The sequence below is a fragment of the Hippoglossus stenolepis genome, chromosome 13 (genome assembly GCF_022539355.2).
Source record: "Hippoglossus stenolepis isolate QCI-W04-F060 chromosome 13, HSTE1.2, whole genome shotgun sequence".
NCBI lineage: Eukaryota > Metazoa > Chordata > Actinopteri > Pleuronectiformes > Pleuronectidae > Hippoglossus > Hippoglossus stenolepis.
Window position 1 is genome coordinate 17,683,018 of NC_061495.1, and position 15,461 is coordinate 17,698,478.

General features: G+C 43.0%; 1 protein-coding gene across 1 annotated transcript in view; it reads right to left on the bottom strand.

Annotated features, from left to right (window-relative positions):
- Positions 1-3,586: 3,586 nt before the first annotated feature.
- si:dkey-100n23.5 (cyclic AMP receptor-like protein A) overlaps positions 3,587-15,461 on the bottom strand; it is a 49,013-nt gene continuing 37,138 nt past the window's right edge. Inside the window, exons 12-13 of the mRNA XM_035175063.2 lie at positions 14,408-14,555; positions 3,587-5,882 (exon numbers count right to left, since the gene is read on the bottom strand). Coding sequence (XP_035030954.2) covers positions 5,712-5,882; positions 14,408-14,555 — 319 coding nt within the window. The 3' untranslated portion in view covers positions 3,587-5,711. The remainder of the gene's footprint in view (positions 5,883-14,407; positions 14,556-15,461) is intronic.

Here is a 15,461-nt window from a genome sequence, read left to right on the forward strand (position 1 = left end):
GGTCACGTCCACGGGGATATTTATGAGAACGTGGGTTGTTTTTTCCGCGATGACACACATATTACTCACGATGGTTTTCAAGGCCGATTCTGGTGTTTTGGAGGCTGATTATTTCAGAACTTGGCTGGAAACTAATACGCAGCTTATTCGGAGCCAGAATGGCAGCGCGGGGGACGCTCTGACTAAATATTTAGACTACAGATGGAACAATTAGGCCTAATTGATTATTTGATAGAGAGATCGATTCGGTTCTCAAATGTTAAACGTGAGGATGTGCTCCTTTATCTTAAATGATAGTTCAATATTTAGATTTGTGGGTCAAATCAAACAATACGACATTCGAATATGTCACCTTGAATTTTAATGATGTGACTGTTTTCTGGCATAACACGATTAATCAATACAATTAATTGATCTATTATTCTTCAAATTAATTTAAACTAAGATAACTGCTAATTTAGCAAATTATATATGGCGATTAGGGGAACCGTTGTGTTTTATTTTTAAATATTCAGAAAATTTGGTTGGTGGCTTGTCAGGGAAATGGTTGCGTCTGTCTCACGAAAGGATAATATTTTAAATGTTTAAAGAAAATGATCCAGAGTGACATTTAGTCCCAAATGTTTCTTCAATGTAAATGTTCAAATTAGCGTCATATTACATTTCAGTTAACCAATTAGGACACCCAATGAAAAATACATTGACCATTTCCATGTCTCATTTGCATAAACTGCTGAAATGTTGATTCCAAGCAAAATGGCCTTGAAACCAATTACATCGCACCAACTGACACCCCTTTAAACAACAACAAAATCAGCGACAATAATAAATCTACCAGAGGAACGTTGAGCTTTAGAATGTTGAATTTTGTTTCCATATAGTTGTTTGGTGTCTCTACTCCAGGAAAATGATCACAGAGTCAAGGAGTGTGAGGAACCCCAGCAAGCCTTGTTATTGTATGTATGTACAGCCTCTTCATCATGGGATGGAATATGTGAAAATATGGATTTTAAATCATCATCCTGCATTTCTATATTTGTATGATGCTCCCAGAGCTACTGTGTCTCTTTGTACACTGGTCACAGGAGCTACGGAACTGTGGAAGTTACAGTACATTGCAGCAAGAGCATTTCAAGGAACTTTGGGGGCCAAAGGCAGAAGGGACCTGGGGGGCCCCCAACATCCAGTGCATATGTGTATACACTTAAAAATAATGGTTAAGTAGTAAAGTGCAAACATCCACATTGCACACGTGTATTTAGACGTTCAACCAAACCCCTAAAATTCTAAAGAATTTGGCAGAAAGTTCTAGGCGTGCATGGGGCCTCGTTTGGGGGTTTCCAACCATTGTCTTCTCGATCTGATATCAGACTTTACGGGGATTCTACCAAAATTGTCGTTGCTGTTGAATTACCTAATGATCCGCTCTGAACTCGGGGCCCCAGGCAGTAGCCTGCTTTGCCTACGCGGTTGCAACGCCCCTGAACTGCAGTTAACTTTTATCTGTTGTTTCTGTAGTGGTTATGTAACTGCTCACTGAGTGGGGGATTAACCTGTTAAGGGGCCCACGGCAAACGCCACTGAGACCTTAGTGTTTTCTTAAAACCTGGATTTTACACACTTGGGTGCTTTACGACGACCAAAAACTATGTGACAAACAATGAATCTGGGGGTTTTGAGGGCCCCTGAAGATCGAGGGCCTCATCAAAGTTAGAAGCATTGAATGGTTAGTTATTTAGTCAGATTGATTTAGTGTAAGTCATTTCTTTTATTTTGTTAATGCTCCTGTGTAAAGTCCCAAGAGTAGTCACAGACATGTAAACCACTTTTTGGCAATAACCTCAATTCAAAACCAACTTGGGACTTTTGTTGCATGTCACCCTCCCTTTGATCTTACCTCATGTTTCCTGTCAGTCTCTGCTGTCACCTGTCAAAGCAAAGGCAAAATGCCAAAAAACAACTTAAGAATAAACAGACAAATGCAGGTCCAAAGATTCTTTTCTTAAGGACAATGAATCCCATGCAAGGTCCAATGATCCATTGTTGCATTGGCTGACACGTTCCTCCTCTATGATGAACACAGGTTGGTTTATTTGGAGGAAAACCAGGCATTTGCGATACTGGTGCCATAAACAACCAAGAGGACACCAAAGGCACTCTTTAGTCCTGTTGGAGTAATGTTTGCCAAATTTAAAAACGATTACTGCATCCGGATTCCCAGTTGGCACTCAAGCTTTTTTAGTCTTTCATTGGATTTATTGACAACGAGAAATGAATAAGACTGTAGGTAAAAGGCTGAATCGTAAATATATCTGTCATAATAAAGACATTATCCTTGTATTTCAACATCTGCATTTGCTCATGTGCCATTTCGGTTTCTCCAAGCTCCTTATGGCCAGCTGATTGTTGGCACAAACAGGGCAATTCCACACTTTCTTTTAATCATATATTGCCAGGCAATAAACCCCTGGTTCAATACAAACAGCCTGGAGAAAAACCAGATAATTAAATCATCTGATGTAAGGGGCTGCACAACAACTTTGACGCATTTATTAATACTTTCAGGTCATCATTCATGAAGGCTGTAATCTCCTCATTAACCTCCTCCATGCAGCCTTATATTCACTGTAAAATGAGTTTAGGGGAGTTTTTGTTTTGTACCGTCCGCCACATCCCTGCCTCATCATGCTGCTGGGGCTCTGTTAGAGCGCAGGCTTCAGGTGGAAGCTGCGCAGGGGACGCAGCCATCAGGCCTGGCTCGCTGCTCGCTGCTCGCTCCGTGGTGACAGAGCTCCTGCTTGTTTTTCAGCGTCTGGGCTGCTGCTGCTGCTGTCGCCTCTCTCCGTCTCTCCTCCTCTCCTCCTCTCCCCTCTCCCTCTGTGCGTCACAGCTAGGTCATGGCCGGACTCCAACAATGGCTCCGGTTTCTCGAGCCACACATGCACAGACACACACAGAGACACATGCACGCATGCACGCACACACACACACACACACACCACCACCACCAGCAGCAGCAGCACACAAACACAGATCTGACAAATGATAGGGAGGCGAAGCAAGGCGAGGTGAGCAGCTAATAGTAGGCAGTGCGCCTGCCGACATGCCCGTGGGCCGCGGGTGTTAAATTGTATCCAATTACGGCGCATGCGACGATATGAGGAGGGAATAATAATTCTTCTTGCGTGACAGGGAGATTCGCTTATTTTCCAGGCTCTTTATATGGAGGAGGGTGCGGGGCTCCAAACGTTCAAACGTCTGTGTGAGAGCCGTGTGTGTGTGTGTGTGTGTGTGTAGGAAAAAAGCCTGGTTTTCCGGAGGACATGGCGCGCACATTTCATTAATCAAAATCCAGTTAACCAGATTTGGAGAGACGGCAGGGGGTGCAGCAGGGTCCGACCAATAATTAATAACCATTATTTGGGCACCCTAGGTCTAAGGGATGTCTTAACGCACGTGCACGCACACACACACACACACACACACATTTAAGCGGACACACATTTCCACCGGAGCCCGGGCAGTGGCATGAAGGAATGAGGGATTGCATCAATGTGAAAATGAAATAAACACGCCCAGCCAGAGCTTTGTTATGAAATGTCTCTCCTGCTCATTTATTTGATGGAGTGCGCAGTCAAGTAAAACGAGCAACAGTGCCAAAAGAGGGGTAGGGGCACAGAACGTGTGTGTGTGTGTGTGTGTGTGTGTGTGTGTGTGTTAATTCAGCGGTGGGCCTCTGTGAGCTGCAAACCAAAGTTGCACTCTGGTGTCATCGAGGCCCAGCAGAAAAGTTCACCAACTCAAGGGTAAAAAGGGTCAAGTGTCGGTTCATTAGTTCAACTCGTCAGAGAGGCAGCTGACAGCAGGCAGCGTGCACCGACAGTGATGAAACCTTTACATTTGGGGGGAGAAACCCACATGGGGCTATAGGATGAATATAAAGTGACTCTATTCTCCTGCCAATCACACCTCAGCTATGTCCCCTCAACGGCAGCGAGACGACAAAGCGTCACAGGCTGTTGCCGTGTCACGTGTCATCTTTTCCAATGGGGTTTTTGACGGGGAAATTTAATGAGAAGCATGTTTGTCTAATGTCCAAGAGCTGCTTTCAGGCATGAACTGACCACTGGACATTTTCCAGAGGCGACTGTTTGTGAGAATGCAAATGTCTCACTCGCGCCAAATATTTTCTGGAACTTTTCTTGCCAGCCCCGTAGTAAAATGTCAGTGAGAATAAAGCAGAAGAATATCTGCAAAATTGGGTGTGTTGATGCCACTTCTAAAACGTGACAGAAAATGAAAGAATACAGATATCTCAGGATGAAAAAGAGGAGCTATACACATAGGAAGACAAGATTCAGGAAACCTGCCGATAAGAGACAATGCCAATGGGCTGTAAACAAAACACTGTTTCGCAGTTGAATTTATACGTCATGTCCGGCCCCCTGCATTCTCTACTGAGGGGTCAACCCTCACCATAATGTGGCAAGCACTCTTCTTTCTGAGTCCCAGACAACCTCCTGCTGCCTAATTCCTTTGTGAAAGGGAATGTCCGGACCCGATTTTCATGTCTGAAAACAGCTTATGTGTGTGTAGGTGTTTGTTTGACTAGAAAAATGCTTCTTTTTTTTGTCCCTTGTTCTTAAGGCTTCATATTGAATCAAGCTCTTTCTCGACTTGTCATGTGAGTGCATCAGGCTTTTCTTCACATTCCAGTCCAAGGCACGTACAAAAATAGTGTATACTCAAATATATACAGATATACAGTACATTGACCTATTATATAAATACTACATTAGAAACAATTTCATATTTCATAAAACATACAAAACAAGCTTTTCAAAGAAATACTTCCGAAAGTTGCAAACAACAGTAACATACAATTCAGATACAAAGAGAAAAACAAATACTGTCGGAGGAAGGAGAGACTCCTTACAAGCACCACTGGTGTTCTGGGACTTTTTTTGTACTACCAGGTAATGTTGACTGTTTTTAAAACCCTTTTTCTGTATTTCCACTGTACCTCGCTCATTGGCAGGGAAGTAGTTCAGTGCTGGGATCAATCTACGTGTAGTTGAAGATGCTTTCATGTCTGACACACGGGGTGCTTTTTGAAAGGCCCGCTTTTCACCTCATCTCCTGCAGAGAAGTGAAAAGGTAATTGCTGCGAATGCTAAACTAACACCTTGTTATGATTGCCTTTCAGTAGTCCTTTATCTTTTTTTTTTATTCCTCCATTCATTTTTTTGTGGTTTGCCACAGTACAGATGCAGAATGCAGGAATCAAGAAGGTGATGCAGAGAGGGAAATCGGTTTAAGACCTTTGGGGTGCAGCAGATATCTTTAACATTCGGAGGATCTTTAGAGCCACTCCTTTTGGCTGATAGCATTGCAGGGAGCTGCTGCTCTACACGTAGTGTGTGTGTGTCTCTGTGTGTGTGTGTCTTTAGGATATTAAATAGTAAAGGATGGGGATTAATAATGGAACCTGACAGCTCATCTCCGGCTTCTATCTGCCTGACTGTCCCCCCAATCTTCCCTTCCATACCCTCCCTACCTCTTTTTTTCTTCCTCTCGGTTTCTAATCTGCTGCGTTTCTCTCTGGCTGTGACCCTCCTTCCTTCAGCTCTTTTGTCTACTCTCTCTCTCTCTCTCTGTCCCTCTACTCAGCTCTCTCTCTCTCTCTCTCTCTCTCTCTCTCTCTCTCTCTCTCAGGGCACTCGGCCTTTCAGGGTCATGTCGGGGGAGTAGAAGAGCACGTTGGTGTCATCGTCATCGTCGTCATCGCTGAGGTCGACCAGGTCAGCTTGTGTGTAGCGCACAGCCCCGGGGTGGTACTCTCCGATCCGAGTCCTGTCACACAGCCGCGACTGCAGAGCCAGCTAGAAAAAGGCGCACACGCACGCACACGCACACACACACACACACAGAGGGTTAGGATTTAACACTCACTATCTGTGCTGGTGTAAAGACCATGTTCACACTAAGCTTCCCAAAAATGTTTCACCCTCTGTTCACACATAGACCCCCGATCCCACCTGGTATTAAAATCTGTCCTGAGTGATCCGAACACAAGTGGTCAGTGCTAAGTTCAGGTCTGAATGCGGCCAAATGTCAAATCAATGCGTCTTGGGATCTGATCACATTCCGACCACATTTGGAGGTCTTCTGGGACGCATGTGATTTGTATGTGGCCACTGTCACAATATCAACACTGATCAACACAGAATGGTTTCAATTTTTTTTTTTTTAAATGGATAAAATCTTGTTCCATAGTCAAACACAGTGCATTGATTCACTCCTGGCTCCTCTCTCTCTCTCTCGCTTGCTCTGACACAAACACATTGACAATGGACACATTTATAAACTCAGACTGGGTAAGAGCATCACCATGCATGTTTATATGAATAGAGAGACACAGTCACGACACATTTTAATGCCAGTTGTGAACCAATCCTGGAGTCCATCGGATATCGTCTGACAATAAATGAACCTCTGGATATGAAGCAGGATGTTAATAATCTAATCAATACATAAAATAAAGAGTTATCTGACAAAAGAAGCTGGAGGTGGCTCAACCTTTGGTCGATTTCTTTGATGTGTGAACGCTGTAATTCTACCATTTGAGACATGTGATCGTGTTATAAGGTATAATAATTGCTGCCTTTATAACTTCACAGGATTGTAAAACCTCGTCATAGCATTATAAACTGTTGTTCAGTGCTCTGATGAAAGATAAGCTTTCAAACTCGTGGCTTTATTACTCAGACTGGCCTTTCCTCGATCGCATTTCTCCCCGGGATTTGAAACAACGTGCCTGCTTTAACGCACGGCTGTTCACGGTCCAAACGCCTGCTAGGTGTGGAGAGGAGAAAACCTTCAGTGCAGAGCTTATTGAAAACTCACAACCTGCTTGGCAGCTGTACAGCACTGACGATGAGACAAAAGACTCTCTGTTGAGTGTAATCATGTCTGATCATTCCTTTCCAATACTAAAACAAACAATCGCACAATACAGCTGTCAAGTTGTATTAATGTTGGTTTTGTTCGACAAGCCTGTGATCGTAAAAATGGTGATTTGATTGACGTCGCAGTGCCGTGGTGTAGGAACGTCTGTCTGTCTGGTAACATTTATGGTTTTAAAAAATCATAATCTTATCAGTATTCAGTTGACAGAAAAAATGTAAATGACAACAACTTAATAGTGAATTTGACTGTTTTAAATGACAGTACATGAGAATTGTTTTCACAGCCTTTTTACGCCTTTTAACTTTTTCACAAAAAAACAATATAACACACTGGAGGAAAGAAAAACTCAAGATGCATATTATGTCTCCTAAAAGCCAACAGCGGAGGTAAAGCCACAGAGCCAGATCCATGTCTGTGTAAACGTTAGAGCCTGGGACTTCTTTACAGCAATACGGTGGGTTCCCGGTTAAAAAAGGCCTAGAGAATGAAGAGATGCTGAGACATACGAGAATGGGAACAGCTTTTTTCCTGCATGCACGCTCGCATACACGCAGGAGAAGTGAGAGGTGAGCTCATTGCAGAGCCACAGGCAGTTCAGCTGTATGGCTAGAATGCAGATCAATATCAGGGAAGGATGGAGAGAAACGGGGGGTGGGAGCACACAGGTGGGAGGGAAACGCTACACAAAGGAGAGCGGCAGAAATAATGAGATAAATGCCAGAAATGCTGTAGCAGGGTATAGGGAACAGAGGAGGCAGGGAGAAGAGGCGTGCATACAGTACAGAGAGATAGATATAGGCAGAGAGAGGGAGGACAAGACGACTCAAAGACAGCTGCGGAACAGAGAGAGAAAACAACAGCGGAGGACTTGAGGTACAAGGCAGAGAGGCAGCACAATGTTTACATTCACACAGAAACCAGGATCCTGGCAGAAATAGGGTCATTCAGGTAATCTGGTTGCAGTAAAATCCTTGTATACACGCAACAGGTTTATAATTGGAACAGTCTACTTAGTCTTATCTTGTTTTAGCTTCTGCTGAACTTTCAAAAGTCTTGGAGGCAGGATTCAATTCTCAAGTCAATAAATAAAAAGAGGGGAACTATTTTTAGGCTCTTACTCCAGAGCGCTGTGTGACAGACCATCGTGACAGACCACTCACTCCTGTATGTTGTCCGCTGGATTGAGTGGGAAACACGACTGGCAGTTGAGCCAGCTGGTCACTGTCTGACTGGAGAGAAGATGCACAGATGCTTTACACTCCCACACAAAGGTGTGTGTATTGGAGTATGAAGCCTGTTTTAAAATTTTGTAAAGTTGACTGCAATGATTTGGAAACATGGTTCAGTCTTCTGTCTGTATGAGAATAGTAAAATGGCCACCACCACAGTCTTTGGTTTCTTCTTTAGAAATGTAGAAGGATGTATATGTACTTCAGTGAGCCGGCTCTTACGAACAGCTAACCCCAGCAGTCAATGTCCTCTCTGCTGCAGAGCCAGTATCAGTGAAATCTATCCTTATCTACGAAGCCTTGCAGGCGCAGAGGCCTGATTATCAGACTCAATTGCCATTTTGTTTCACTTATTTCAGTAAGCCTGACAACAAGCCTGTTTCTTGTTGGGGTCCTTTGTTTTGTCCGAACCAATCAGTAGCAAGTGACGTATCCATCCCACCACTGCCATCTCAAATGACATGGAAGCTGCATTAGTAGCTGCTGGGAGCAGCTAACAATAAAAATGTGGTGATTTAAGTTATTTCTGTTTGTCGACTTATCACAGCCTGTACAGCTGCATGAACATTTTTCTGTTGCCATTTTTCATGAGAAGCAACTGTCGCCATATTTAGGAAGATGCTGTTTCTGCTGGAAACAGACATTGATGGGCACATTACCAGACCTATGTTAATCACTAGCTGCTCTCAGACATGCACTGAACTCCAGAAATGTTCCGGAAATTCTCCGAAGGGGCTGCATGAGAAATCGCAGTCAGTCAGTTGCTGCGTTCTCTTGCCAGCCTCCAAGTACAATGTCCATATGAGAATAGAACAGTGAAAATGTCCGGATATTCTAACACGTGCCAGACACAAAACTGGAAGAATTCAAATATCTCAGGAAGAAAAGAAGTGTCATACACATAGAAGTTACAGACTTCAAATTTGAAAATACAAAATTCGAGAGCTTTTGGCGATAAGAGCCGGCGCCAGTGTCTTTGTGCCGTAAACAAAAACACTATGCTTTCTTCAGCTGAATTTATACTTCATGTCCTGCCTCCTTCTCGACCCAGACGCTACCCCTCACCTGAATGTTCTGGACATTTTCCTGTCTGACCCAGGCAATCTCCTGCTGCATTCTTCAAGTGAAAGGCAAACTCCTGAAAATGTCTGGACCAAATTTTCGGACCTTTTCCAGAGTTCTTGTCTGAAACCAGCTTTACTCTCTAGAATAAAGACTGTAGCGTTTAAGCTAGTAGTCATGTTATTGATGGATAACTTCAGGTCCAGTATGAACAGGAGGGATTTTGACAGTAGCCAACAATCTTTCAGTGTGTCTATAGCATGTGTCGTGTATTAAGACACAGAGAAAAAAAACTCTGGACTGATCCTTTAAACGTCTCTAAAAGCACCGCAGGTAAAGAGCGGGGCTGCGAGGGAGCCGGAGGAGGCAGGTTTGGTGCGAAAGCGCGGAATCGTTGTGTTGAGAGATGAATGTTTTGATGCTGTTACAAACCCCCCACCATCGCCTCCCCCTTCTCTCCCTCACCCCCCCTCTCCCCAGCCAATCTCACACCTGATGTGTGGGGGCTGCTGGGAGTCGCATGCCAAGATGAATAACAACCAGCTGTTAGTCACGATAGAGCACGACCACACATGCCGCCTCTGTGTGTGTATGTGTGTGAGTATCTCTCGCTCTCCCTCTCTCGTCTTCTTTCTCACCTTCTGTCTCGTTCTCTCTGACACGCGCACACACGCGCGCACGCACACGCGCACACACACACGCACACCATTTTCTCTGTGATTTACGAACACATTGAGATTCCATTTGACTCCTCTGTCTCTCTCTCCCGACTCACCACAGTGCAACATTGACATTTGGGTTGAAGGTCATACCACACATTCCACTCTTCCACATTGTGCTCCTGACCCGTTATCAGCGTGGTTGGTGATACTGAGTAAGTGACCACAGAGAATGTTTTGCTCGTGGTTCAATATCAGGTCCGGCTCATATCCACAGATACTGTCAATGTTTGTAGATTGAGACAAATCTGCTGGGAGCTGTATTGATTGTGGTGTTTATTGAAATGCAACCAATGTGGTTTGTGGTTCAAACGTAAAAGCATCCTCTTTCTGGTAATCTTGTCTTCATTACATTTCCCTAAAAGCTAAGTTAGAGAAAGATAAAAAAAATAAAGTCAGTGGGTTTTTAATTTTATTATTGAAAAAGGGGATTTAGGTACAAGAGCCAACAATTATTTCCTGCATAGGTGATGAGTGAACACCTGTGATAGACAGTACAAGTTAATTTTGAGAGTTAAGTAGCGTAATTACAAATTCTGAAGGAGCTAAGCAGAAGGCTCAAAACACAGAGGTTAAAAAAAGACAGAGTTTCTCAGGGATTAGCTCATGAGTTAACTAAAGGCGTTTTCGCACCCGAAAGTCCAAATCAAGGTTCATACACTGGTTAGTTTTGGTTTCACAGTACAATTTAGGGGGCGCATTAAAGAATTCTGCAAGACATACGTACGTCCTGTCATCATCACCTACGTGGGCTGTGTCTACTTATAACTGACACTTATTGGTTTGTACACTGGCGGGAATCTGACGTTAGCGCGTAGTCGATTTGCCGAGTAGAAGTCTCCTTTTGAATGCAGAAGTTGAAATAATACATTTTGTTGCCACTGTCATATCATTATGTGATAACCACCAGCAACGTACGTCCTCATCGTTCAATTGTCGCAGACAAAGACTACGAGCAATCCTGCTAGCATACTCGCTTCTTTTTCTTCTTCTATTGCTTAATGTTGTGTCAATTTAGTTTCACACTGCAAATGAACCAATCAATGGCTCAATTCGTTTTGGAAAGTTTTGAATAAGTCTGAAGGTCCAGACCAAACAAAGTAATAATAATAACTTTATTTTAGATAGCACTTATCTAAACAAGGTTACAAAGTGCTTCACACAAAAGTCCATGGCAAAAATGAAGAATGGATTGTAATACAAGATATTTTGTTCAGTCTAATTTAAGAGCCAAATTAAGTTTGTCGAGAAAACTCAACAGTTCCCACAGGTGGTAGGTGAGTTTATGCCTGGATACTTATAAGAAGTATTAGTGTTGCTCGAACTCAACATTCTTATAAATATTTCAGGGGCAAATAACAATCTGTTTAATTATTGATTAAGCTTCTGACTATTTTCTTGATTAGTCACTAAATCAATGAACTGTCAGGAAAAAAATGAAAAATGGCGTTCATAGTTTTCATCAGCCACTAAACTAATTGACCAATTTTCCAAAATTGAGAGATATTCACTTTCTAACATTATCAGCGGATTTATCACTTTTCCCTCGTGAAAAATTACTTCAGTGATAAATCAATTATTAATCATGTTGCCAATAAATTTTCTAAGGCACACCTGCTTGTTTCAGCCGAAACGGTTCTTCCTAATGTGAGTGCTGCAGTTACCCTGTTTACACTGGACACATTTCAGCCATCACAGTTGTCTGTCTAATGTGCATCTAACTGAACAAATTGGCTTTAATTTTAATGGGTGAAGATGTCTACACTGGCTGTGTAACAGCCTTGATGTTCGTTTTATGCACTCAACTACAATTTGTAATTTCGGACTCCAGATCTCTTTTCTACCCTTTATGTGTGTAACTATATCGATTGAGTACACAGCAGTGCTGTGTTCCTTTGTGTAGACTCCCGCTGCTGCACTGCTCACGTGTTTCTACAAGAACAAAGTTTAATTCCATCCTTCTGTATTTAAGCACCTTTTCAATTAACGCATAAAACCCCCAAGAGGAAATATCAGAACAGTGCAACCCAAAGCAAAAGAAACTGGCGTAGGGAGATAATGATTATGTACGTTGAACATGTGACTTCAAAGTTAAATTAAAGTTTTATCTATTTTCGAGACAATTTCCAATTTTCTTTTCTTTGTTTAAGGTTTGACTGAAGCTTACATCAACGTTTTGCGCCCATTTAATGGGAGCCGACTGGAAAATTAGCACCATCACTTGCATATTTAGTTTTGGTCGTTGTCTTTTCCAGATTTTCTGAGAAATTTTGAAAATTTTCCACAAAACTTAAATGGAAATTCAGCTAGTATAGACAAGTTAGGACAATCACAGCTCCCAGCCAGTTTCAGCTCATTGTTTCCAAAGCAATTATTCCGTACTGGGAAGAAAGCTCAAGAAAATAATGACCCACACAAACCTAAAACTGGAAGATGTCCAAGCACAGAAGCTAACACAAGCTAACTGTTCACAGCCTGCTCAATATCAAACAGGAGACAACTGTAGAAAACATGAGGCTGTATATTTAACTAGGCAAAGAAACACCAGATATTATTTTCAGGAGTTGGCAGACCAAGTCAAATCTAATCAGAGTGAGAATATTGGACTCCAATTGAAATGGAAGCCAGAAACACACGCTAACTGCGAAGGCATCTACATATTCCTCTGTTTCAGTAGCTAGGCAGTTGTTTGTTGCCAACAACATGACAGGTGACATGACAGCAAGTAGATGCTTGTCATTGCAAGTTTGATTTGGAGTCTTTCTGCCCTCTAGTGATCAAAAACCGATCAAAAAGTGTAAATGTAAAATCAATGCAGATAGCTATTACAAATGCTAGCTCTATCTAGCCTATTTGTGTCACTAATTGTGAATTTCTGAAGTGGTTTAAAAATGTTCGATTTACTTTTCTAAATAAATAAATCAGGACTTCTGAACATAATGAAGATAACTGTCATTGATCAGGCTCTAAATTGGGGAAATTTCCCGACCTGTGCTGTGATTCTCTGAGCTAATACTAAGCAATTGAACACACCACGTGGGCATGGCTACAACCTACGATATGACTGTCAGGTGATTTCACTCATCTTCCAAACATTAGTTCACCTCAATGACTCAACAATTACTTCACCAGATGCTGAGTTTGTTAGAGTGATGGCTTTTTAGTAATGCTACGCTGCTCTAGAGATGGCAGCATCCACCACTTAGTCAAGAATGTAATATCTCAATAACTACCGGATGTATTTCCAAGAAATTTTACGACAGTCATGTGCCCAAAATCTACATCAGCTGTGTTGGGTATAGACATTCACATCCACCCTGAAGTGTAACAGCTTTGGTGAATCCCTGACTTTTCACTTCACATCAAAATATTAATTAGTCCAATATTTTGTCTTCTAACACACATTCCAGTCAGAGTCTAGCGCTAAGCAGCATATGTCAACACAACAACTTTACACAGTAAAATAGGGCTCGAGATGTATGTTTCTAATGCTACTTTTTTAAGTTTTAAAAGGCATCACTTTTGCTTTTCGCCTGGTGTCCACACTGCCCCCCAAAAATGTCCAGTCTCTATAACATAGACTTCTGGAAACTCTGCTGTTTCCATTTTAAATCAAAAGCTCCAGGGCTGCAGTTCAGTCTGGACGGACAGAAACCAGGAGATTTGGAAACCATGACCCAGTCATCTGCATTCACTACCTGATTGGAAAGAAATTTCTGCTCTTACTTTTCCCCATCTGTTGTATTATCTGCAATTAAACCCCCTTTTCCACTGGTCAAAAATCCCACCAACATGTGGCTTTTGTCTGCAAACAATCAGCATTCACTCCAAGGTCAAATGAATCTGCAGTAGACACAGCTTTTTATCAGCTTTGTCAGAAACAGGACACCCAGGTGAAAGCCCAAAATTGTTCTTCTTAATTGTTTTGGATGTCAAGACACTGACACTGACACTGCACTTTTAAATGTGCAACATTATGAGGTGCATTGAACTTCCGAAACCTTTGTGTACTTGTTGATTTTTACATTTTGGAAAGAACACCGAACAGCAAATTCTTCTTCAAAACGTGCAAGATATTGACATTGACAAGACAGCGTGGTTTCCAACTTGATGGTCTCTGAGACGCTCATGACGTCAAACATGACTCACTGGACGAAGAAAACCAAAAAGAAAAACTCCTCTACTGGGAAAGCTGAAAGGAGTCAATCAACCTTATTTTTTTTATTGGGGTTGCCAATATCAGAGTAGAAAATTGGCTTCCTGTACATTCACGGTACATGCATGGCCACTGTATGGTCACGAGATGAGGGTTTTTTGGGTGTGATACGTAGTGTGGTCAGACGTTGTTTCTGATACAGAGCTAAAATGATTGTCTGGATCAAGATTGTATAGGAACGATTTTGTAGACATAGCCGGAGTTTGCTGTACCTGCAGGCCTGTGGGGCTCAGTAGACTCCACCAATCCCGATCCAGGCCAAAGACAAAGGCATTGGCCAAGCCGTGAAGTGGCGCCGACAGGACATGCAACAAGGTGAGGGAGAAGGACGGATCCTGTGGGTAGAAGGCATTGTGGAGTCTGGAGGGAGAGAGAAAGAGACAAAGAGAAGAGTGTTGAGTGTTGAGTTCATCTATAAAAAAGTTGTAAATAAAGAGACACCCTGCGAGAGCGCTTCGGAGGTGGGGACAGAGTAATTGAAGGAGAAGTCAGACGGAGAGGAGAGACAGCAACAGGAAAAAGGGGAGAGAGTGTGATAGACAGAGCAAGAGAAAAAGAAGGAGAGGACAAGTGAGTGACAGAGTGAGGGACAGGGTGAGAACGAGAGGTAATGAGAGCGAACAGCAGAGGCAGAAAAAGAGAAGGAGGGAGAGAGAGAGGAAAAAGGGGAGGGTGAAAGAGCGAGTGAGCTTTATATCAGCGTTTAAGAGCCCATTAGGCAGCGTGAGACGGCTGGGCTGACACATTCTTGGCTGCCGCTTCGACAGCACGCAGCACTTTACAAGGACAGGGAGAAGTGTAGCGCTCAACTCCCTTCCTCTCCTTCTCTCCCCTTTCTCTCATCTCGGTTTCCTGCTTCTCCTTGCCACAGTTTCCCCCGACCCATCCTCTCCTCCTTTTTCATTCGGTGCACGCTCCCAACGTGCTGCCACCCATTCCACAATTTCTCTCCCATTTCTTTGCATTGGGCTTCGTCTGTCTGGATATCTCATTTTTATCTTGACTCATGAGAGTGATCCTCCTTTCTTTACAATTCCCATCCATGTGCCTATCTCGCTGGGAGCCTGGGGCATGACTAGGAGGTGAACCTGATATTGTGTGGTGTGGCTGCGAACTAATGGCTGCCTCGGAGAATGATGCTGCTCAGCCATTAACCCTGGATTAACCCTGTATTAGTGCTGCTCACCGGGTTAGCCTGCCGCTAATGTCTTTTATTGATCTGTTAGCGAGACAATCAAACCGCGCACGGCTCGCAGCGTTTTCCGC